This window comes from Octodon degus, unplaced genomic scaffold (assembly GCF_000260255.1).
Source record: "Octodon degus isolate 3935 unplaced genomic scaffold, OctDeg1.0 scaffold00255, whole genome shotgun sequence".
In the NCBI taxonomy this organism is placed as follows: domain Eukaryota; kingdom Metazoa; phylum Chordata; class Mammalia; order Rodentia; family Octodontidae; genus Octodon; species Octodon degus.
The window spans coordinates 992,540-1,018,046 of record NW_004524831.1 but is presented as its reverse complement, the minus strand read 5'-3'; the positions used below and the strand labels follow the sequence as shown (position 1 = coordinate 1,018,046).

The 25,507-nt window shown below is 40.8% G+C and overlaps 1 protein-coding gene and 1 pseudogene across 4 annotated transcripts in view; one reads left to right on the top strand and one right to left on the bottom strand.

Moving 5' to 3' along the window:
* Window positions 1-5,283: 5,283 nt before the first annotated feature.
* Window positions 5,284-25,507, top strand: part of LOC105740979 (zinc finger protein 709-like) — a 33,108-nt gene continuing 12,884 nt past the window's right edge. For 3 of the 4 annotated variants that reach the window (XM_023706402.1, XM_023706400.1, XM_023706404.1), the window contains exon 1: window positions 5,284-5,400. In XM_023706402.1, the coding sequence (XP_023562170.1) occupies window positions 5,323-5,400 (78 nt within the window). In that variant the 5' untranslated portion in view covers window positions 5,284-5,322. Of the gene's footprint in view, window positions 5,401-24,069; window positions 24,141-25,507 lie in introns of those variants that run through there. The other variant, XM_023706401.1, reaches the window with a different exon arrangement.
* Window positions 17,141-17,402, bottom strand: LOC101584136 (annotated as a pseudogene).

Genomic DNA, 25,507 nt, shown 5'->3' with positions numbered 1-25,507 from the left:
CCAAGAGCTGGGATTACAGGTGTGTGCCACCATGCCCAGTCTCAGTTGCCCTCTCCACGCACCCCAGAGGTGAGGCCGGCAGAGGTGAGGCCGGCACGGCAGGCCTGGGGATCAAACTCTGGCTCCTGCTCCTGCTTACAGGCGCTTTAATACGCTGAGCTACTTGGCCAGCCCTAGAAAATCTTGAATTTTAATATGACATCTTTTACATCCTCTGGCTCTCAAACACTTGAGTAAAATTCACAGCAGTTTCTAACTCCTTTTGACATGGTCCAATCTGCATAATGTATTATATAGACTTGAAGAAAAAGGTGATCAAGATCAATGCAGTCTAAGGTGTGACACAGGGCTGGCAAGTTAAAATAACCCTGAAGTAAGACAGTGAAGATATATTGCTTGTCTTCTCCTCTGAAAGTTAATTATTTCATGAGTCATTAGGATAGTATGGAGAAGGCTGGTATTTGCTAAGTCAATAGCTGCATATCAAAACCAATTGATAGGGTAATCTCAACCAAAGATACCATGCCTTGTGTATACAAGTAACTGCAATTGGAGTCACTACTTGATTCAGTTTGTTGTAATTCAACCATCATTCTCAAGATCCCTCAATCATCTGCATAGGCCAAATTACAGAATGAAATAGAGATGTAATAGGAATGACTACTCCTGAACCCTTCCAAGCATTGGTAATTGCAGTAATCTCTAAAACCCTTTCAGTCAAAAACCACATAATCATCTCAATAGATGTGTAAAAGTTCTTTGACAAAGTCCAATGCTCATTCACTATCAAAGCCCTACAGAAAATTGAAATAGATGGCCTATACCTCAATCTGATAAAATCCATCTATGAGAAAACAACAGCCAACATTATTTCAAATGGAGAAAAACTGAAAACTTTTACTCTCAAATTGGGAATAAGACAAGGATGTCCACTATCACTACTATGCAATATAGGTCTAGAAACAGCCAGAGCCATTATACAAGGTAGAGAAATAAAAGGAGTAACAATAGGTAAGGAAGAAGTTAAACTATCATTATTCACAAATGACATGATACTCTACATGGAAGACCAAAAAAAACCCCACCAAGATTCTCCTAGAATTAATAAACAAACTCAGTAGCATAGCAGTACACAAAGTCAGCATCCAAAATTCAATAGCATTTCTCTATACAGATAAACTCACTGAGAGAGAAATAATACCTTGCACAATAGAATCCAGAAAATGAAATACTTAGGAATTAATCTAACCAAGGAAGAAAATATGTTTACAATGAAAATTACAGTTCTCATGGTGGCATGAAAATTGCTGTGACTTCAAATAAGTCTGATGTACCCAGTGAGTATAAAACCAACCCTAAATACATACTGTGACCCTGTGTCTAAACATTATATAAAATTAACAATAATCACTCACCTCAGCATGATGGTTGTAGGCATCCTGGTTCTTTGTGTCTGGGCTCACATTAAGGTCCTCTCTCTGGGTGGGGGAGATGGCTCAGTAGGATAAGTGCCTGATTGGCAAACACAAGGATCTGAGTTCAATCCCCAGTTCCGCAAAAAAAAAAAAAAAAAAAAAAAAAAAAAATCCTTTCTCTTCTTCTCTTACACATAATATGGGGAGAATCTTCAGTTGTCCCAGAATTAACTGCAGAGTAGTAATTATTTCATAATTACAATAATACTATAGGGGCTGGAGAGATGGCTCAGTGGTCTAAAGCACCTACTTGGAACAAGCTTGGCAAAGCACAGGGACCGTGGTGGTTCGATCCCCCAGCACCACATGCCAGCCAGCCCCGCCCCCTGGTGGGCTGAGCTGGCCACACAGACACACACACACACACACACACACACAATAAATAAATATAAATAAAAAAAATTTAAAAAAATAATAATAATTACAATAATACTATAAATACATGAAAATAGGGGCTGGGGAGGTAGCTCAGTAGAATAAGCACTTGCCTGGCAAGTACAAGGTCCTGAGTCCAATCCCCAGTACCACAAAAAAAAAAAAAGAAAATAAATTTGCAAATTTTATCACCACGAGAGTTGCATGTCTAATAAAAGAAGACATGTTTCTGTTTAAGAAATTACATCCTTCCATTCCTCTCCACATGATCAGAGACCACAAAGACATCTCCTCTTGGGGTCACTGCAGGAGATCTGGTTCTGGCTCAGCTCCAAAACCATATGGAGCCCTAAGCTCAGGAGAGAAGGGAAGAGGAGCAGTCAGACTGGACTCAGGACAGCATCCAGAGGCCCTTGCTGGGCTACAACTTGCATGTCTGCCAAGGAACTTAACCATTAACCTTATTTCCATCTCTCTCATGTGCGCGCACATGCGCACACACAAAGACATGAAAAGTTTTAATACAGATATACATTTCATTCAATAAAAATGTATTTAAATTTGAATATATGCACTTTCACAAAATTCAGTTTTCTTTTGTAGAGCTCTCAATTTATTTATTTTATTTTATTTTTGTGTGTGTGTGTGTGGAACCGGGGATTGAACTCAGGCCCTTGTGCTTGCCAGACAAGCACTTATTCTGCTGAGCTAACTCCCTGGCCCACTCTCAATTTATTGTGTTTCTGTACTTCTATAATTATTGATTATTTTTATGTGATTTTTACATAACATACGATGTCGTTTCTGCCAGCAATCTGGCATATACTTACCAGAAGGAAATCACTCACAGGCCTGACCACATCACATTCGTGGCTCCTGAAGGCAGAGCTGAGATACTTGTTATGGGTCACTCAGGATAGGAACCAGATCAACCAGACTGGAATTTGGAAAGCCGTTTATTACAGAGCTCAGGACCGAAAGGTGGCAGCCCAGGAAGCAGGAAGGGGTTTTAAAACCTGGAACCACATTGAGTTTGATAAGCAAATTAATTGTCTGACCACATTTAGTTTGGTACACAAATTCATTGTCTGATACAAAATAATACTTTCAGAGTGACTGGGACCACTACTCAAACTACATTTCTGGAGCTTTTGTTTCAGTTTCTGGTTAATTTGCACCTGAGTACCTGCAGGCAGCCTTGCATAGCCCGAGGTTACGAGAAGTTAAAGCCCATTTAGTTTCCTTTAAGTCAACTCTGTAAGCTAACTTTGCTGACAGGAATTGGTGAGGGTTACAGGAATTTTATCTAGCAAACAGCAAGTAACAGCCACTAGTTACTAAACAACTTAGAACAGTGGTAATTATACATTTTTACACAACAGAAAACACAAGATTTACATTTATAATCTAAAATGTGAGTTGATCCATTACAGTACTGACCTCATACAAACACCACTTCCTCTCTGAAGTGGCCTTGGACCGCAGAATCAGCAAGGCACAGAGTTGCCCATCTGTGCTCGTCTCGCTCTCACAGAGTCACCCAGTGCCCCCGCGTTGTCTCTGTGGAGCTCAACATGATATAGGAACATGAAATTCCCCACCTGGCCTGAATGAGTTCGTGTTCTCTAAAACCGAAGAATGAATTTTAGGAACAAACGGAAGTTGAGAGTAGAATATTTTATTGGGAAAGAAAGCTTCTGTCTCAGAGAGGATAGAAGGGGGACCCGAGCAGGTCGCCCCGGGAAGCTGTCTCTTCCAGAGACTTTTATAGTGTAAAACCATGTAGGGCAAAGGTGGAGAGAATGGGAACTCGCTTAGGTGGGCAGGAGGTGGGACAAAACTATGGTCAACCAATGGGGTTACATATGGGACAGGTTAAACCTTCTCAGTTTAACCATGGTCATAAAAACTAATTAATTACAATTTTAAAAATTGCAGTATGTTTATCGCAGTCAGCCGAGTTAGATAGAAATATTATAGGCAGTCAGACAGGGCCAGGCCCTCGAAGGAGACTGCACAGAAGATGAGATGCCTTACAACTGTGGGAGGGGCGGATGCTCCTGTTGTGAGCCAGACCTAAAGACCTAAAGGCCAAACAAATGCTAAACGAGTAGCACCTGGGATTGATGTTCTAAATAGGTATCCATCACCTGAAAAGACCCAAGTGAGTCACTAGCCCAACCCCCAACAGGAAGAGACCCTGTTCCATATTCATGCTGGCCTGCTACGTGACTCGCTTTCCCATTTGATACTGGATTTAATCAGTTTTACCTGAGCAATGGTGCTTGTAATCCCATTGGTTGACCATAGTTTGTCCCACCTCCTGCCCACCTAAGCTAGCTCCCACTCTCTCCACCTTAGCCCCGCATGGTTTTACACTATAAAAATCCCTAGAAGAGACAGTTTCCCGGGCAACTACTCCCTCGGGGCCTCCCTGCTTTTCCTCTCTCGTGACAGGAGCTTTATTTCTCTCAATAAATATATTCTGCTCATAACCTCCGTTTGTTCCTAAAATTCATTATTCGGTTTAAGAGAACACGAACTCGTGCAGGTCAGGTCCAGAGATTGTTTTTCTCTATGTCATTTGGAGGTTCCCTATATGGTTTGGAGGTCACCCACCCAAGACCAGTTTTTCTCCCTGTATCACTATTATGCAACTCTAATTTCTCCCTTTACAGAACAATTGTATTCCTCTTAGGGTCGATATATTCATTTTCACGGATGAAAATAAGTAGAGTGAGTAGGAATGACTTGGCAAAAGAAACAGAGTGCCTCATTCCCAGCAGCAGCACCTCACTTTATTACATTTTATTCTTGCCTGGCCTATGACATTTTCAGTCTTCAGGTGATTATGTTTCGGTGGTTCCCCCCCCCCCAGCCAGAGAATTGAACTCAGGCCCTTGCACTTGCCAAGGAAGTGCTTATTCTACCGAGCCATCTCCCCCGCCCCTGGGTGATTGATTTTTATTCACAGGACATTACACTCAAACCTTCTGAAAACATTTGTAATCAATTTTCAAGAAGAGTACACTGAGCCCAACCTAGGACAGCTCTGAAAAGCCAAAAGCAAATCCCTTAAATGGAAACACTCCTCAGGCGAGGTGAGATTGACATTTAAGGAAAGGCACTCCCGAAGCTGCGCGCTGGGGAGAGGAGGACGACCCCCCCCCCATAGAGAGGACCGTTCCTCGGTCAAGGGTATACGAGTAGCTGCGCTCCCCTGCTAGAATCTCTAAACAAGTTCTCAAGGAAAGGCACTGATCCAGCACTTCCGAGTTTACAAAGTGTCCTTTCATCCCTCCCCAGCTGTTATTAGCTTGGGTCTCCGCTCGCAAGGCCCGCAATGCAGCAGGAGCCAATCAGCGATGGAGGCGGGGCTGTCTGACATAGCCAATCAGATGCGCCGAAGGAAGCGGGTACTTCCGGTGTCATGGCGCCGCAGTGATCGCGTTGCGGAGGGCTCTGACTGACTATGCCGCCTTTTTCTCTGTTTTCTACTGGCTGCAAGATACAGTTGGAGGATTCTGGGAGACCCTCAAGCCACGCAATGGTGACGTTGTGGGACGGGCGGTGGGGATGGGATGGAATAGGTTGCGTTCTGAACAGAAGTGGTCAGAAACAACTGTGGCATCCCTACACAGCCTCCGCGCTGACTCCAGACGCGAGGTTTCCTGGTCTTTGGTGTCACATCACCTTCTGGCAGGGACGGTTATGGGCCCTCAGCATAAGACACTGTACTGTGCCACTGTGTGAACTTGTTTGTTTTTTTTAAATTTTATTTATTGTGACAGAGTTTCTCAATGTAGTTCAGGCTGGTCCTGAACTCTGTGGATTCCAGGCTGGCTTTTAACTAGCGGCAGTCCTGCTTCGGCCTCCCAACTGCTGGGATTACTTGGCGTTCGCCAGAGGCCAACACAGAATAAGTTCTTGTTCTTTTCCAAGCACAGCTATATCTCTGCCAGTTTGCAGAGTAGGTTTGGGTAAACCCTGGATATGATAGTAGTGAAAAAAAATCACCATTGTAATTTTTTGTATGAGACCTCTACTTGTAATTGTGTTTTGCCGCATGAACAGAAATCGTGTTCTCAACATTTAGAAATGTTATGAACCAATAAAAGGATGTGATGAGAGATTTCATTGCAAATATGATGAAAAGCTCCCTGAATTTTTTTGGAAGAGACCCTAGTGAGTGGCTCTTTAGCCCTGCTATCCTGAGCTAATTATAGATTAGCAAAGCATAGTAGATAGATAGTGGATTGTTTAGCGGGGACCTATTACAGATATCTGTGGATTTAAAACAACCACTTTGAATTTAGGCTCAGCAACCCATTTCTTCAGCATTATTATTAAAAAGAAACAGACCTTAGAGAAACACAGGTTGTTTTGCATTGTATGTGCCTGGGAACTTGGAAGTTTAATAAGGGATGGCTACGACTCCTTTTAATATGGAGGGTCTGCATTAATTTTTTAATTTTATTTATGTGCGTGTGCACACGCTCGTGTGTGTGTGTGTGTGTGTGTGTGTGTGTGGCCAGCTCAGCCCACCAGGGGGCGGGACTGGCTGGCATGTGCTGGGGGATTGAACCGCGGTCCCTGTGCTTTGTTAAGCTTGTTCTAAGTAGGTGCTTTAGGCCACTGAGCCATCTTACCAGCCCCTGCATTAATTGTTGAGTAGAAAATTACTCTTAGTACAACATTTTAGGTAATTCTATTATCATTTTAATTATCAGAATGTTTAGGGGCTGGAGAGATGGCTCAGTGGTCTAGGGCACCTACTTAGAACAAGCTTAGCAAAAGCATCGGGGACCGCGGTTCGATCCCCCAGCACCACATGCCAGCCAGCCCCGCCCCCTGGTGGGCTGAGCTGGCCACACACACACACCACACACTCTCTCTCTCTCTCTCTCAAAAATAAAAAATAAATAAATAAATAAAAATTTTTTAAAAAAAAAGAATGTTTAATTTTCAAATTCTATCTCAGTTCCTTCCCTAGTCATGTACCTTATTTATATGAGAACAAAACACATTATTCTTTACATTAAGACTAATTAAATGAGGCTTTCCATACATTTTAGAATGCTTAGAAAGATGGAGAGGGACCGGGAAGATGGCTCAGTAGAATAAGCGCTTCCCTGGCAAGCACAAGGGTCAGAGTTCAATCCACGGTTCCACAAAAAAAAAAAAAAAAAGAAAGAAAGAAAGATGGAGAGATGTTAATGTATTACCAAGAGAGTGGAAAGTGTTCAAGCTAAGGAGAATTTCCTGAAGGGGCTGCCTGTTAAACCTACATGGAGGAATGCTTTGAATTGGACAATCTAAAGAGATGTGTACATCTGTTATTGGTATGATTGGAAAGGGAAAGGGGCATTATTTCTGAAACAATTGCTTCATATGCTGTGTGGGCCCTTTCTAGATATTGTTTTAAAAATTAAATGACACGTTTACATGCTATAAGTACTTGGTTAGGCATGGTGGTCCGTGCCTGTAATTCCAGCAATGCGGTGAATGAAGCAAGAGGATCTCTGAGTTCCAGGCCACCCAGAGTCTACATTGAGTTTAAGGCCAGCCTGAGCTGCATAGTGAGAAGTGGAAAAGGTATTTTAGTCTATCTCTAATAGTTGTTAAAGTCTTAAGAGTTTCAGCATTGCTGAAAATAAGTCTCAAGTATCTTTTAAGATCTAAGGTAAACTCAGCTGTGAGCCCCAGTATAAATGAAAGGTTAAATATTTTTAACATTTAAAGGCATAAGATAAATGTTATCACTTCAAAAGGTATACACAACAGGATATAAACCATTGGGATCGAAACAAGTCTAAAATCTAGAGGGACAAACATTAAGTATTGCAGTTCTATGTGGAACGTCTGAAGCAATCTGTAATGAGTTGTGAGCTCTAAAAGCCTTATATGGCTTTACCCCTATGGCACTTTTGTTTGTAGCTCCCATGGCTTTTCTCTGGGGCTGACTTTGCTCTGTCTTTTTAGCTTTTTTTAGATGATCTATAAGGGCAGGGAGATGGCTCAGTGGAATAAGCGCTTCCCTGGCAAGTGCAAGGGTCTGAGTTCAATCCCCAGTTCTGCCATAAATTAAATAAATAAATAAATAGATGATCTATGTTTTTGGCTTTTTTAAACTTGGAGTTTTTACTAAATAGGTTTTTTACTCTATTTTATTTATTGCCCTCCCAGGGGCATACTCTCTGGCTTCCCAGGCCTTTTGAAGTCTAGGAGGAAGCCTTTTTAACCTCCAAACTCCTGTATTTTGACTGTGCCTAAAACCAACGCCACATGAATGATATAAAGGGGTGTTGTCAGCTGAAGCAGTAGCCAGCTTTTTTTTTTTTTTTTTTTTTTTTTTTTTTTTTTTTTTTGGTGTAGGGGTCGAGTGCCTGGATCACTGAGCTCTCTGACCTTGATTTTGAGGAACAGATTTTTTATGACAGCATCATTCTGGAATCTGGTGTGACCACTGCCTCTATTTTGGAACATGAGGCTCTGTAGTTTTTTGTTTTTGTTTTTGTGTTTTTTTTTTAAAGCAAAGTCCCTTACCCTTGCAATTTTGAGGCTGCAAAGAGTAAGAACTTCCTGTGGACATCACTTCCTGTGATGTCCTCAGGACATCTTTTTTATTTTCTTGTTTTTCCTGGGCAATGGAGATCTCAGCTCTATCTTTGCAGTCTACAGCCGTTTTGGTGCTTTTTTTTTTTTTGCCAAACTAATAACACTTTAAATCATCCTGCTGGGCTCTTTGTTATTGACTCTCAACATACATCTGACTAAAAGCCCCCAACAGCAATAGCCATGCCACTTTCTCACCACTTGACTGCCTTGAGATTTTTTTTTTTTTTTGGTAAGATGAAATCTAACATGCTTAATCTCAGTCTCAGGTAAAGTCTCTGGACGTAAGCAAAATGTAGACAAACTTTTTGCCAAGCTCTAACACAAATCATCTGGAGTCCAACACCCAATACAGTCCTTTTTTTTTTTTTTTTTTTTTTTTTTTACCGGCAGGTTTTTTATCAGCATTTTGGTCTTCTGAGCTGTGACCAGAATCTCCCATACAGAAGAGCTGAAGGCATTCCAGGTCTTCACTAGTAGGCGGTATCTCCAAACCATTCCTATCTCTTTTCTATAAGCCATTTCCAAAAGCTTGTAATCCACATTGTCAGGTATAATCACAGCATTGGCCGCACTCCTGGTACCAAATTTTGTCTTGGTTATGTTTTACTCATTGCTGGAACCCAAAATTAAGGGAGGAAAGGTTTAGTTAGCTCATAGTTTGTAGAGGTTTTAGTCTATATTTAGCTGGCTTCCAGGCAGAGTGACACATGGCAGAGAGCAGCAGTTTATAGCAGCAGAAAACAGCAAAGAGCAAAGGGAGGGGCTGGTGAGACTGCTCAGTGGTCTAAAGCACCTACTTAGAACAAGCTAAGCTAAGCAAAGCACAGGGACCACGATTCAATCCCTCAGCACCACATACCAGCCAGCCCCGCCCCCTGGTGGGCTGAGCTGGCCACACACACACAAAATAAACAAACAAATAAATAAATATTTAAAAAAAAAAGAGCAAAGGGAAAGGCAGCAGTTGTGGCTTCTGTCAAGCCTCTCCCCCTCTTTATTATTATAAGCAGGCTACCTTAGAGTGGAGGTGTAAAACTCACACAATGTCCATACCCTCCTTTTGCACAAGATAAAGGTGTTTACAAAGTAAAAATCTTAGCTCTTTGCTGAGTCAATTAAACTTAAATTTCTCAAGTTGATGCAATATAGCAACCAACGTAAAGGGGAATAGCTGGGTTGGATGGGACCTCTAATCCAAGTATTTTGAGGAATCTCCACACTGATTTCCATAGTTCACTTAATCATTTTTGAGGCAAAATTAAAAATTACAAAACTGTTCTTGCTGTAGATTTTCAAATAGCCTACACATCATCACTGATGTAAAATAGAAAGGGATACAAAAGATTTGAAGGTGTTTTGGTCTCTTACATTGTGCAACAAGGGAACTGAGGAATTGTACCTTGAGGCACACACCTCCAGCAAGTGGTCTGTCTGTCTCTATCTTTCTTTGTCTTTGTCTTTGTCTTGCCTTTCTCTTTTTCTTTTTAGTTTTTGTGTCTAGGCCTTATTAAGTTGCCCAGGCTTCAAAAAAATTTTGATAGTTTTCACCTCCTTTTTTTTTTTTCCTGTTATGGGTCAACTCTGCATAGGAACCAGATCAGCCAGATAGAGATTTGAATAGAGCCTTTTATTTACTGAGCTCAGGTCTGTCAGCCACTTCTCTCGCAGGAGAAGGCTGATCGGCCCGGAACGTAGGTAGCAAGGGGGTATTTATAACAGAAATTACATCCAGTTTGATAAGCAAACTTGTTATCTAGTACAGAACAAGAGAAACTGCATTTATTTGACACAGCTGCAAACTGTTTATAACTAAAAGGTCTTTTACAGCTTAGTGATAAGTGCATATTTTTACAAGGTACATCTTATGTTGCAGAAGATGGTCGGGGAGGGAGTTTGTGTTAGCTTGCTGCCTTGACAAAAAACAGTTATTTATTGTTAAACAGCCTTGAGCCAAAAGGAAAAACACATTTCTTAGAGCAGATAACAAAAAGCACAAGGGGTTTTTATAATTTTTTACAATTAAGGCACAAAACTCTATTAACCCTTTACATTTCCCACCTCCTTGACTGTTGGGAACACAGATGTATGTCACCTTGCTAGTTTAAGTCTGAGGTTCTTATTGTTCCAATTTTAGTATATGTTCTGCCAAAGTGAGCACAGTTTGAGGTTCTTAAATTACCATGATTTACCAAGATTTCATTGCTTGGGCAAAATAAACATCACAGAGGCATGGTGGCACACATATTTATTAGCAGCCACTTGAGAAACTTAGTCAAGGGTATGAAATCACAAAGGCCAGGCTGAATAACTGAGCAGGACATTTTTTATATATAAATGTTGAAGGGTATACCTCAACTCTAACTTGTTTCATGTGAATGAAGCCCTGAGTTAAGTTGCAAGTAATGAATACAAAGTTTAAAAAAAAATACTTGGTGCAAATCTTACTTTTTTTTTTTTTTAATTGACTGCTAAAGTTTCTTTTTGTTTGTTTGGGCAGAACCGGGGATTGAACTCAGGCACTTGCACTTACCAGGCAAACACTTATTCTACTGAGCTATCTCCCTGCAAATCTTACTTTTAATTTTGATATTTACTCATTGGTTACACTAGTGGTAGATGGTACAAAACTTCCTCATGATGGTGCATAGCAGTAATGAGTCACTCCTCAGAGGGAAATAGGACAGAAGTGCACACAGCCTGTTATTTCAGTTATTTGCAGTGTCCTCTGTTCAATAACATAATTTGGCTTTGTGCTACATAAATTTCACTAAATGAACATCAAAACATACAGGTAAACAAGTTTTAATGGATCCAAGTATTAGCCTTGACATTTGCACATATCCTGTGCCTTTTCAGTACATTTTTTTCTTCATTTCCCCTTGGGTTGATGAAGATATTTTCCCTTTCAAAGACAAGTAGCATCTATAGAGTCATTCCTTCAGCTCCTCATAGAGTTCTCTGTTGAACATGACCCTCATCGGATTGTTTCTGTTTTGAATGCTTGTTAATCTTTTATCCTGAGAAGCCTAATTATGAGAACAGTGTAATAATTGATTGTGAAAGAGGAAAGATACTCTCAGCGTTTTTTTCTTTGTTTTCATTTTTTAATGATATTTATATAAAGACTGCCCCACACTGGTCACACTGTTTGAATAACATCACCAGGAAAAGGGGATAGGATTGAAGTTTTATTTTATTTATTTTGTATATTTAGTACAAGGTCTCACTACACAGTTTGGACTTCTAGTGATCTTTCTTTTTTCAGCCACCTAAGCCCTGGGATTATAGTATGTGCCACCGTGCCAAGTCTCAATCAGGTCTCAGTGTGCCCTGGGGGCGGGGTGGCACAGCACTCTGGGGATCGAACCGCCAGTCCCTGCAGCTGCCTAAGCAAGTGCTTTAATGTGCTCAGTTATCTGGCAGGCTCTCATGATTGAAATTTTAAATCAGGGGCCAGGGAGATGGCTTAGTGGAATAAGTGCTTCCCTGGCAAGCACAAGAGCCTGAGTTCAAACCCTGGTTCCGCCAAAAAAAAAAAAAAAAAAAAAAAAAGAGAGAGAAATTTTAAATCAAAAGATACAGGGCTGAGCAGTTAGAATACAAGATACTAAGCATGTGTAAGTTTGAAGGGAAAGCATTTCCATTTCTAGTTTTAATTTACACTGATTAGGGAAACTTTTAACTGCTTTCACCCTGATCGTCTGTCTGTCTGTCTGTCTATCTTTCTTTCTTTTTTTTTTTTTTTTTTCTGGAACCAAAGATGGAATGATGGAACTCAGGCCCTTGGGCTTGCCAGGCAGGCACTTATTCTACTGAGCTATCTCCCTGGCCTCCTTTACCTGTCTTTCTACAGTGGAATTATTTCTCCTGAAAGCACTATTAGGTTCCAAGCCTGTATGTATACTCTGTTACCCTACACTTAGAAAGCATACAACTCTTATGTGCAGGACATACTGTGCACTAAATACCTTAATCTTTGTAATAATTTCATAGGCTCCACTTGTATTTGAATTAGTACTTCTCTATTACCTGATGGAGAAATGTAATACATTCTCACTTCACACAGGTAAGATGGGACAGAAGGTACACTGTGTCTTCAGATATAGAATTGCATTCATGTACTGTACAATCAACTCTCTTGGGACATTTTAGTTCCTATTTACTGTATGCACTTATTGGCAATCCGTGCCTGTTACTGCTAGTGGTCAGGAAGACTTAATCATGGTGCACTGACCAACTGTGTGTCCAGAAGGCATGTCCTTATGCGCTGATTCAGGAAGTTCTGTGAAGTAAAGGAAGTGATAAGAAAACCCAAAAGCTTAAAAGCTAAAAATATTACAGTATGAAGTCCAAATATTTTTAATACATTCAGATGGAATTTTTGTAATATAACACTGTCAGCCTTTTCAGAGGTGATATATTGATTTTGGATGTAGTGCTGTTTTGCTCACCTAAATAATTTTGCAGATAATGTTTATGAACTCATTTGATTCTATACCAACAAGTGTCATTGGTACATAATAAAGTTTCCATCAGCTTACTTACATGCTGAGGAAAATTAGCAAGTGTCTGCAGTAATGAAGCTGAGTATGATTTCATGATAAGATGTCTGATTGTGTAGTCTGTCCTAGCTGCTTAAACCACACACTTTGAAGAGCTTAGACTTTGGGAGAAAACTAGCAAAGTTGTAGAGCAGGGGGTGTGCTGAACCTGAACTCTGGTGAGTTGCCAGATTTGGGCCTAATTTAATGAAGCATGAACAGTGCAAATTGTCACACATAAAGGGAGTGTAATAGCACTGATTTCATTCATAGAACTTTCAGGAACTGTATAGTGTGTTTCTGTGCCTGCCACAGGCTTTTCAGTTCTGGAGACAGAAAGTATGTCTCTAAGAATTGCATTAAATTCTGCAACAATCTCAAGTTAAAGTCTGAATTCACAGGTGTGCTTGTACAGTTCCACTGGAATTCTTTTATTTTTTTTTTAAATTAATTAATTTATTTTGTGTGTGTGTGTGGCCAGTTCAGCCCACCAGGGGGCGGGGCTGGCATGTGGTGCTGGGGATTGAACCGCCCTACCTGTGCTTTTGCTTAGCTTAGCTTGTTCTAAGTAGGTGCTTTAGACCACTGAGCCATCTCACCAGCCCTGGAATTCTTTTAGATGTTAGGCTAGTCAAATTTGTTTTCCTGTCTCAGCACCTTTTACTCAGTATGGTCAAAGAGACATTCTTACAACCTACCCTTCTATTGTTTCAGTTTCTGAAATGAATCATAGGACTCAGGACAAGAGTTAACTTTTGTGCATATTTCAGTGTGTTGTGGAAGAACAGTGTGAACCTTAAATGTTCTACCTGGAAACCTCAAAATGTTTATGCATCTCAGTATTAATCAACTCTGAAGTTTTGGTTAATGCATTGTTTGAGGATTTTTGAAGAAGACTTTGTTTTGTACAAATTTAACTAGCTCATTGTCTTTGACTAAATCACTGTCAGTTCTCTTTTCCCTTTTCTCAGATCCAATGGGAAGAAACACTATTTCAAACCACTGGATAACTACAAATAAAATTGCCCTCAAAATCTCACCATTTATACGTTTCTTTTTTCTTTTCTTTTTTTTTTTTTTTGGCAGAACCGGGGATTGAACTCAGGCCCTTGCGCTTGCCAGGGAAGCACTTATTCCACTGAGCCATCTCCCCGGCCCCTATACATTTCTTTTTCTTGCTGCCTTTCAGTTATATGCTATCCAGAAGCAACCAGGGTTGCCCAGCCTCTGAGCATACTATTATTAGCACGCAGAACATAGAATATTTAGTTAAAGAGATCTGGAGTATCTTAGAAGACTTTGGGTCACAGTTCCTAGCGCACAGTAATTTAATATTCTATGTATGCTTTCCTGATTTCTGTGGTTTGACAGGCCATGAAGTAAAATCACTAGCATGCACCTAACGGTCTTTGTATATCCTATGACAGAGTTTCACATGAGTAACTTAAATTTAAGAAAGTGATCTACGGGGAGATGGCTCAGTGGAATAAGCACTTCCCTGGCAAGCGCAAGTGCCTGAGTTCAATCCCTGGTTCTGCAAAAAAAAAAAAAAGAAAGAAAGTGATCTAGCCTCAGGAACATTTGCCATTAGGGCAGTTACACTTTTTGAAAAGAAGAGGAAATCCTAAAATGTTCAGTATTCTTGACAGACATGACTAGATGGGTCAGACTAGTGTGGGGGAGCCGACAAATTGTTTTCTTTTTCTTTTTTTTTTTTTTTTTTTTTTTTTGCGGAACCAGGGATTGAACTCAGGCCCTTGCACTTGCCATGGAAGCGCTTATTCCACTGAGCCGTCTCCCCGGCCCAAGATTGTTTTCAAAAGGTAAACAAAATGTAAATTCCGATGTACAGCGTCTTGTGACAGATTCAACTAGGATGGTGAGGAAACAAGCCGTGTGTGGGAAAATGAATGATTAGCACTTCATTATATGATCTGTACATTATGTCATATCAAATGGGGCATTCTAACTACTATGTTTGCTTTCTTTTATTCCATTATGGGAGTTGAAAATGCAGGACTCCATGCATGCTAAGCAAACCTGTACTACTGTATTATGATACTCAGTTCCTTTTCTTTCTTTTGTGGAACTGGGGATTGAATTCAGGCGCTTGAGCTTGCCAGGGAAGTACTTATTCTTTTTTTTTTTTTTTTAATTTTATTTATTTATTTGTGTGTGTGTGTGGCCAGCTCAGCCACCAGGGGGCGGGGCTGGCTGGCATGTGGTGCTGGGGGATTGAACCGCGGTCCCTTGTGCTTTGCTAAGCTTGTTCTAAGTAGGTGCTTTAGACCACTGAGCCATCTCACCAGCCCCGGAAGTGCTTAGTCTACTGAGCCATCTCCCTGACCTCCCAGTTCCATTTTTAATAGTAACATCTCACAGTATGTTCTTCATGTGTAAATGCAGAAGCAGTGCAATTTCACTTCTTAAAAAATGTGGATTGAAAGTCATGCTGGTTTGAAATAGATGAAGATCTGGGTTGTGGGGATAGCTCAGTGATCTAAGCGCCTCCTTGGCAAGCACAAGGACCCAGGTTCGATCCCTCGTACCACATGCTGTGCCAGCCACAGGCGCCAAGCTGGCCACTGAAACTGGGCGTGGTGGTGCGTGCCTGTAGTTGCAACGCTGGGGAGATTGAGAAAGGATCGCTGCAGTCTGAGCTATCTAGTGAGACACTTTACTGAATAAATAAATAAAAGATTAAAAACAAAAAAGAGGTGAAGATCATGGGCTTAGCAAATAGGAATTTAAGGCCAGTGACTTTAAGAAGAAGCTCATGTTGAAAAGAAAAAAGATGAGACAATGTACTTTGTTGCATCGTGGGCTGCAGATCATCCTTGTTATAACTGCTGTGTGCATAGAACAGCTGCAGAAGGACTGCTGTGTGTAACAACTACAATGTCATAGGAAAAAGGAATCTGATGTGCAGATGGTTTGGGTGCTTGTGAATTTACCTAGACTTGTGCTTTCCTTGTCATCTCTCAAGCCAGTCAGGCTGGTCATTAAGCTGATCCTACAAGGGTCTCATTGGCAGGACTTGCCATTTGTGAAATTAATGAGTGGAAAAGGGAGGCAAGTACTTCTGTTGAGAGTTTGCTACGTTAAATACTCAGGTGACCCTACTTGTAGGAAAGTGATCAAGAGTGGGGCTGCTTTTCAGCAATCATTCTGCCCCTCCTGGTGAGGAAAATGGTCAGTATTCAGAATTCAGGTTCTTTGTGATCTTCCCCCCCATAATTTTATTGAGAAACATAGCAATGAGACAGTTTGAAATTAAATTAGGACAGTTTCAATAATTAACACATTGCATACTGTCTTCCTAGTGGTTATTTGTTGTACAAGATGCACACATGATATCCTATTTACAAACACTATTAGAACAAATCCTTCTATTCATTGAATTAAGAGAATATAGCTGTATATCTATCCTAACCTTTTTTTTTTTTTTTATTTTGTTTATTTATTTGTGTGTGTGTGTGTGTGTGTGTGTGGCCAGCTCAGCCCACCAGGGGGCGGGGCTGGCTAGCATGTGGTGCTGGGGGATTGAACCGCGGTCCCTGTGCTCTGCCAAGCTTGTTCCAAGTAGGTGCTTTAGACCACTGAGCCATCTCGCCAGCCCTATCCTAACCATTTTGAATACACAGATACAAAATGGTCATTCATCTGTATCCCCTTTTTTTGTTTAGTTCTGTCATTTAAATATTATAGGTGGGTGAACTCAGCAAAATATTCCAAAATAGTCTAGTAGTCCATAATAGTATTGGGTCTTTCACCTGACTGGCAATGTCAGAAGTTGTTGACCTGAGTCCCCTACAGCTCAACATAACATAGCTTTACTTTTTATACTTGGTACTTTCTAAGGAACATATTTAATTAGATCTTTGGAGAGCTTCAGAAATATAATTTTTAATACATTTTATTAAAAGTATAGTTTGGGAAAACAATTTTAACCTTTATTGTTGTTACATTACATACATGATAAAATTAAATTACAAGGCATATAACTGAACAATAAAATTCTTTATACAAAGTATATTTAGATACCTAAATACAATCTGGTTTTGAAAATGAAATCATGTATATAGTTGTACTCCTAAGTGTGTTGAATCCAAAGCTATACGAGACTCCTAAAGGTGCAAATCCAGGTACCAAGAAAGACACTTTTCTGAATTCCCATGTTTTACCGAGCATCAAAAACCACCAATCTTTTAGTTCTTTTCTTGTACATTATTCTGTATCCACATTCTCTACATCTGATTGGATCCCTGGATTTAATTTCATTTTCTGTGTGACATTCTCCACAGATATATATCATTGTCTGCTGCTTTGGGGGTTGAACGTCCTGTTGAGTGTCCATTGTTAGTGCCTGATCTGGGCAACACCGAAGAGGTTCCCACTCTCTCTTTGTGATCTTAAATGAGGTAGATGTCCTGTCTGAGACAGAAATGTTTCCTTTTCTTTCATCTTGATTCATTTTGGATAATACTGTTAATGTAGTATGCCATTTTCTTTGTTTATTCAATATTTGCTTTTTAGTGCATTTTTCTATTCTTTGCAGAAAATAAGTAGATTAACAGATAAGAAAATGCTGGACAGTGAAGCCAGGTACCTCATTTATATTTCTATCCGCTGACAATTTTAAACTTCTGTTTCTATTTCATTTTGTTCTAACCTTGCCCACAGTCCAGATCTTATTTGGGTAGGAGGGTTTTCTCTGTGTGATTCAGAGTCTGGATGTGCAGAAGAATACTTGCGGCCTGATTTAGAGATGCAACACCCAGGAAGACCCTGTTGAGTTCAGTAAGAAAGCAGTGGCAGCTGTGGACGTGTAGGAGCAAAGAGTGCTTCAATGATGTTGAACGTCAGTCTGGCTGAAATTCATATTTATGCAAGAAGACTGTGTTGGGAAGGGTTTTGATTAAAGTCTATCATTCATGTTATTCTCAACCAGGTAGTATACCCTGCTGTCCTTTTTAGCTGAGAAGGCAGGAAATGGAGCAGCAGAGCATCTGGGGAGAAAGACTGGTCCTGTGTAAACTGTCCAATTACACATGCTGTCCAGAATGAGGAATCTTGCCGAATCTTCAGAAACTCTCCATGTATTGCTGAAGAGCAGTCTGTCTGGCTTACGCTGACTGGTTCTCTGAGATTTGCTGACCGTAGCTTATGTGAGAAGAGATCTTTGATCCTTCCAGTGGTGATTTTCAGGGATCAGTGACCCAAGACAGGAATGGCACTGTGTTGGAGGCCCAAAGTCAGTTAGATGTGGACAAAATGGTTTTGGCCTGACCCACATCTATTCTTGTCATCTGAGAAGCCTCATTCTTGTATGTGAACTCCTGCTTTTATAGCCTTGTACCTTTCTGGCTCTCAGGGTGTGCTGTGCTGTGCAAATGAGGTGATGTAAGCATGTCCAAGGAACTGTTGTGGGCAGTGTAGTGGGTGCTGCATCACTTCCCATTGCGGTGGGCACTGGCAGTTGGACATTTCAGGTGGATCTGCTGACTGGTGCAGTGTTTGAGTTTGACTGGCACTGCGCTGACTTGTGTCCCCATCTCTTCTTCCAACAGCAGACCTTGTGTTGTGGTTTATGTCAAAAGTGTCCCCTACGTGTCTGTTTTGTTCGGAACTCGGTTGGATCATGGGGCTTCACAGTTTCTGATGGATGCAGCCGTTGATCAGTCCACAAGTGTGTGTGCTGTAAGACTGGGGGCGGGGCTGGAAGAAGTCCTTGGTGACATGTGGTAGTGGAGCAGTGAGTTCTGTGTGTGGCTCTTCATTTTGCTGTTCCTTGCTGGACTGAGTTGAGCAGATTTTCCACTATGATGCTCCTCAAGCATCCCATTTTTGTCTTGGCTTGAAGATTTGAGGCAAAATAACTATAAGTTACAAGTGTCAGTTACTTTGTCACAGTGACAGGAAAGTGGCATAGACACCTGGCAAGATGAATTGGACGAAAGTTTAGGATTCAGAACCTCCCATAAGCTGTCTTCTCAGTCCTGCACTTCGTTGTAATGGCAATAACACGATTTCCAGTTATGTTCACACATTACCAAGGTAGGGAGTGTTTATAAAGATGATGGGTATCTACAGAAATGTTTTGCATGCCTGGTGATGAGGCTAAATGATAGAGCACCTACTTACCAAGGAGGCTTAAAGTCCCATGTTACATTAATGGCAATGTAAACAATTGGGTAACCCTTTGATATATCACTATGAAGTTTAGAATACCAGAAATGGTAGAAGTGAAATTAGCAATTTAGAAATGGAAAATGAGGATGTTGCTCCATAGGACAAGCTCCCGAGGTGGCTCTGTGTTTAAGCATAAATGAGAATGTATTTGAAGTAGAGCACTGATGGCTTTGGTTTGAGTGAAGGGACAGGAAAGCACCATTTCTTCACATTCTTCCTGTAGTTATTGAAAACTGTAGACTTGTTTTTGTGTAAAAACCAATGAAGATTAAAGCAGAAATATGTGTAAAAGCTATATGGCAGTAGACTAAAGCCCCAAATGTCAGTGAGCAAACATGAATTTTAAGCATAAAAGAGATTTTTTTTTTTTTTTTTTTTTTTTTTTTTGTAAGGAGGAGAAAAAAAGATGTAAATAGAATACAGGAAGGCATGACTGAGGATAGGAAAATTAAATTCTAAACAAAAAACAATTTTCTTCATGTTAGAATGTTTCTATGGAGACATTAAGGACAGTTGTTACCTCTAAGTCTATCTGATCATTCTTGAGGCAAAATTAGCTACCCATATATTGTGTCCTTGTTTTGGGTTAAAATTGAGTGAAACAATTATTTAAGTATAATAGGAAGGGTACTTTTTTATTTTTTTATTTTTTATTTTATTTTATTTTATTTTGCCGAACCGGGGATTGAATTCAGGTCCTTGCGCTTGCCAGGGAAGCGCTTATTCCACTGAGCCAACTCCCTGGCCCCAAGGGTACTTTTTTAGAATAGAAAAGTCTATACTGTGTGTGTGTGTGTGTGTGTGTGTGTGTAACACAGCAGCCCTGCTGTGTGGTGTATGTAGGCCATTTTTATAATTTTCATTGCATTTTTAATTTGGCAACTGGGTCTTACTCTTTTTAGCTAGATTTGGTTCTAAGGTAGATCTGGTGATTTTACCTCAGTCACCCACAATGGTGTTCTTGCATTTATGGGGCATGCCCAAACTATGGTGTGATTCTTTTTATGGGAAAAAAAAATAAAACCTAATTTCCTAAGAAAATATTAGGAGAATAACAATGGTTATTATGTTGACTATTGTTATTTTCAAAGTAGATAATTACAGTATAAGATATGATCATAAAATTCTCAAAATAATATTAACACCAACTTTTCTTTTCAAAAAACTAAGAGAAACAATTAGTGTCACCATCTTGTGTTTTCCTTTTATTCCTCTCTCTTTCTCCATCGTAGTTACTTTTCCCTTTTGAACAATTCTTCCTGTTCTACAGTATTTATTGTATATTTTGTACATTATTTACTCTTTTCAGTTTCTTATACCAGGCAGAAAATGCAATGTTTACATATGTCTTAGTTACTTTCCCCTCGTTGCTGGGACAAAATACCTGACACCCAAAATTAAGGAAGGAATGGTTTATTTAGCTCACAGTTTGTGCAGATTTCAGTTCATAATCAGCTGACTCCAAGACAGAGTGGATTACAGTTCATGGTAGCAGAAAACAGCAAAACAGCAAGAGCAAAAAGAGAGGAGCAGTGGCAGAGAGCAAGTCTCTCTCCCATCCTTATGTTGCATTGAGGCTGTCCACCCCAGGGCAGGTGTAGCACTCACACCCATAATGCCAGCAGCACTAACACCCATAATCCCAGCATTGGATTATGAATGAATCATAAACTCTGGAAGCCCACCCCCTGACTACATAAGGCTTTGGAGGAGACAAGTAGACACCAACCGTAACAACACTTGTGATTCTGTTTAATTTCACTTATATGTACAGACTCCAGTTTCATCCATTAACCTATGAATGTCTCAAGTTTATCCTTCTTTCTTTATGGCTAAGGAGTTTGTACTCCAAGAAAGACAACATCTTTTTTATCCAGTCCTCAGTTGATGGGCATTTTGGTTGTTTCCAGTATATAGCTGTTAGAGATTATGCTACTGTAACCACAGGTGCACATATATCCCAGTAAGAGAATGGCTGGGTTGAATGAGACTTCTAATCTTAGCATTTTGAGGAATCTCCATATCGATTGTTTTTTTGTGGAACCAGGGATTGAACTCAGGCCCTTGCACTTGCCAGGGAAGTGCTTATTCTACTGAGCCTTTTCCCTGGCCCCATCTATATCGATTTCTAAAGTGGTTGCACGAATTTTCTCTCCCACCACCAATGAAGAATAGATGCTTCCCCCAGTCTGCCTCTACATTCCCTCCAGCACTTGCTCTTATTTGATTTCTTGATGATAGCCATTCTTTCAAGAGTGAGATGGAATCTCAGTATTGTTTTAACTTGCATCTCCTGAATGATGTTAAACAGATTTTGATAAATTTCTTTGTCATTTGTATTTTTTCATCTGAGAAATGCTTATTCTTTGCAGATACTCATCTTTATCTTTAGGTTAAGTCTTTGAATTGGGTATCTACTTTTTTATAATTCTTCATATGCTTCAGATATAAATTCTTTGTCTAAGAGAAAACTGGCTAAATTTTATTTCTACTCTGTGTTTTCACTAGGTTGGTGATTTCTTTCTTTGGGCAAAAGCTTTTTAATATGATGACATCCCATTTGTGGATTCTTTCTACCGTTTCCTGTACAGTCTGAGTTTTGTTCATGAAGTCTCTGCCTATACCTCTGTCTTCAGGATTTTCTCTTCCAGTATATTTAGTATTTCTATTTTAATCTTTACATCTTTGGTCTACTGTGACTCTACTGTAGTGCATGGTGATAGGCACGGGCCTAGCTTTAGTCTTAGAAGTGTGGAAAGCCAGTTATTCCAGCACCATTTATTAAAGATGATACCAGCCCGGCCAAATAGCTCAGCAGATTAAAGCGCCTGCAAGTAGGCCCAGGAGCCAGGGGTTCAATCCCTGGGTCTGCTGTGCTGGTCCCACTCCCCAGGTGCACTGAGACTGCCATTGAAGTGATTGAGACTGGGCGTGGTGGCATGTGCATGTAATCCCAGCTCTTGGGAGGGTGTAAACAGGCAGATCACTATGAGTCTAATCTAGTATTGAGAACTTGAACACCCTGCAGACCTTTCCCTAAAAAAATACAAAAAAAAGAGATTCGACCCGAGGCCCACTGGATCCTTATTTGACCAACAGCCCAGGCCTGATGTACAGGCCTAGTGTGGAACCCTGGAGCAGAACACCCTGCAGAGAGGCTAGAGGCAAGATCCACCCAGCTGATCCAGGAGCAGAACATCTTCCCAGAGGGGTACAGAGGGTTTACCTGCAAGGGCTGCAGCAGGAAGAAGCAGAGCACAGCAGCCAGACCCTAGCCACACCCACCTAGACAAGTTTGAACTTGGTAGATCCAGATCTGGTGCTACCGTAATAACTCTAAGCTCTACACCAAAGGTCAGAAGACAGTGTTATACAAAATGACAAAGAGAAAGAGCAAAATGCATTCTCAGGCTCCGAGCCCACCCAGAATAAATGCAGGAGACAATAGTATATGGAAATCACACCCCTGAAATCTCAGAAGTAATAGCGGCTAAAGTAAAGAAACAAGTGCAGAAAGGTGTAGAGGCAATCAGATTAGAAATAATTTCTGAAGTAAAAGGTATGCAGCTGTCATTGTCCTTATTTATTTATTTATTCATTCATTTATTTTTGCGGAACCAGGATTGTCCTTATTTTGGATGAGGGAGCAAACACCTCCTGCCCACACTCCCAGAACTGTTGTTCCTCCTCTGAAAAGCGTGCTGGCCCCAGCTCTCGTCCTGGTGCTGGGCAGACCTCTAGAGAAAGGTAAAGAGTAAAGAGTACATGTCACTCTTAGCTGCTCAGCATCATGGGAAGAGCAGGGCATGATGGGAACAGGCAAGTGTTGTAACAGGATCAGAAGAGATGTGTGAGGGGAGAAGGCTTCCCCAGCTGGCAGCCATAGCTGAGAGTAAGAGAGAGTTATGCTCGCCCCTGAAGGATGAGTGTGTGGACAAGGCAGGAGCACAGAAGAACCTTGCTAATGTGGGGGAGGGGGGTAGAGGGGGAACCCCCAGGCATTGGGGGCCAACTTAGGAGAGAGAGGGTTGAACCTCAGCCCACATACTGTTCCCCTCTGAGCTCTTTGTCTCACTTCTCTTTGATTTAGTGCAATGTACAAATTGCTGATTTTCTGGGGTGGGGAGTGTGTGTGTGTGTGTGTGTGTGTGTGCACGCTATTCACAGAATGTATGTGCTTTGGTTGTGAGAGGAGAAGGCCTGCCTGGAACACCATTTCCTACCACCACCCCAAATTTTATATGGTAAATGAAATCCTCCTTAGCGTGATGGTAGGTGGGCTCTTTGGGGCTGGCTGGACCAGTGGGGAGCCCTCAGGGACGAGACGACTGCCTTCATAGAAGACACCCAGGGTCACTCACCCCTTCCTCTACGTGAGACCCAGGGACAAGCAGCCATCTGGGAGCCAGAAAGCCCTGGTCCAAGCCTGAACTGGCTGCTACCCTGATCCTGGCCTCTACTGCTGTGAACAGACAACTCAAATTGTCCAGGAAACACCCATGTGTGGCACTGTGTGTGTCTGTCCACATGGACCAAGGTAGTTTGATTATTATTGTTGTGTTTTGGTTTCAATTTGCTTCTATAAAGCTGTGAAAATGTAGATAGAAATCCTGCCAGTGGCTACCTTCTGCAGGCCAAGTGCCACAGAGAAACCACTACTGTCTGCCTGTGTGACATTTTCCAGGCCTGTAATCTGTTACCCATTCTGCTTCCCCGTGTCAGCAGTGTGGAGCCCCATGTCCTTGCGATTGCTCTGTTACAACCCACCATTAGCACTTCCAGTCCTGCTGGCCAAGTACCCACAGAGAATCCTGGCCACTCACTGCCCAGGGACCTGCCCCAGCAATAATAGCATAATAATTCCAGGCGCAGCACAGGGCGGGGCATCCTCTACAGCACCTAATGCTGCTCGCTGTCTTACTTACTATGCTTCTAGGAGGTAAGCTAAGGAAAAAGAAATCTATGAAATACAGAAATAAATTCCCAACAGAAAGTATCTTTTCCTTAAAAAGTAAACATAAATTTGTCTGTCACCAGATCTCTAATTTTAGGTCATTCTGCTATAGAGAACTCTGATTTTCCCCTTTTGAAACAGTTGTTACAGCTGACATAAAAAGTCATTGGAAAAATGAAATGTGACTGTGAGCCCTATAAAATCATGCAAGTGTATGTACAGGATAGCAGAGATGATATTGCTATGAATTTCCATCAGTTTTTTGAAAGTAGCAGTTAATGTTTAAAATTTTTACTGTGACTGTGCTAATATCTTTAATCTGAGCAGCTACATTAAGGACAGCAAAGTACAATGTAACAAGCATGGTTGAATACCTCTCCTTTTAAATGTGTACTGTTTCTAATGACTTAGCGATTATTGTTATACTCTTTAAAATATATTAAAAAGGAAAGAATAAAAAGCACAAGAAAAAAAACTTAAAGTTTATTGAAAGGAAACATTAATGTTTAATTGTTTCATCAACCTTGCATACCTGTAACTGGTAATCTGAGTAACACATTTGATGATAACCAGCCGTAATATAACAACCGTTGTTAATTTTCTATTCTTGTTTTGAAATTCTGTATCATTTTTATGTTGCTTTGTTTCTGCCTTTGGTTTTGTCATTTGCCTTTTTTTTTCCCTCTTTAAAATAAAAAAGGGGCCGGGGAGATGGCTCAGTAGAATAAGAGCTTCCCTGGCAAGCACAAGGGCCTGAGTTCAATCCCTGGTTCTGCCAAAAAATAAATAAATGAAATAAAATATATCAAATAAAACTCAAAGTAAGCGGACAAGATGATAACATTCCTCTGAGAGCTCAATGAGACTGAGCACTGCAATGTAAAGTTACCTATGGAACTTGAATAAATTCAGAAAAGTGATTTTTTTTTTTAATTTTTTTTTTTTTTTGTGTGTGTGTGTGTATGGCCAGCTCAGCCCACCAGGGGGCGGGGCTGGCTGGCATGTGGTGCTGGGGGATTGAACCGGGTCCCTGATGCTTTTGCTAAGCTTGTTCTAAGTAGGTGCTTTAGACCACTGAGCCATCTCTCCAGCCCCAGAAGACACTTTCACTGCTGAGCTATCTCCTTGGTCCTTAAAAGCCTCTTTATTAATTACTTCCTCCTAGATACGATTTAGCAACAGGAAATGAACTAAGAGTGGAGTACAGAGAAATAAGGACACTAATCAAAATAAGCGGCAGAGTCTTGAGCATCGAGTCTGACCACGAGAACGCTTCCTGTCTCAGGACCCTCGTACTCCAGGGAGGCTTGCTGGATGCTATTATTTGGCGATGCATGAATGTGGCTCTCATA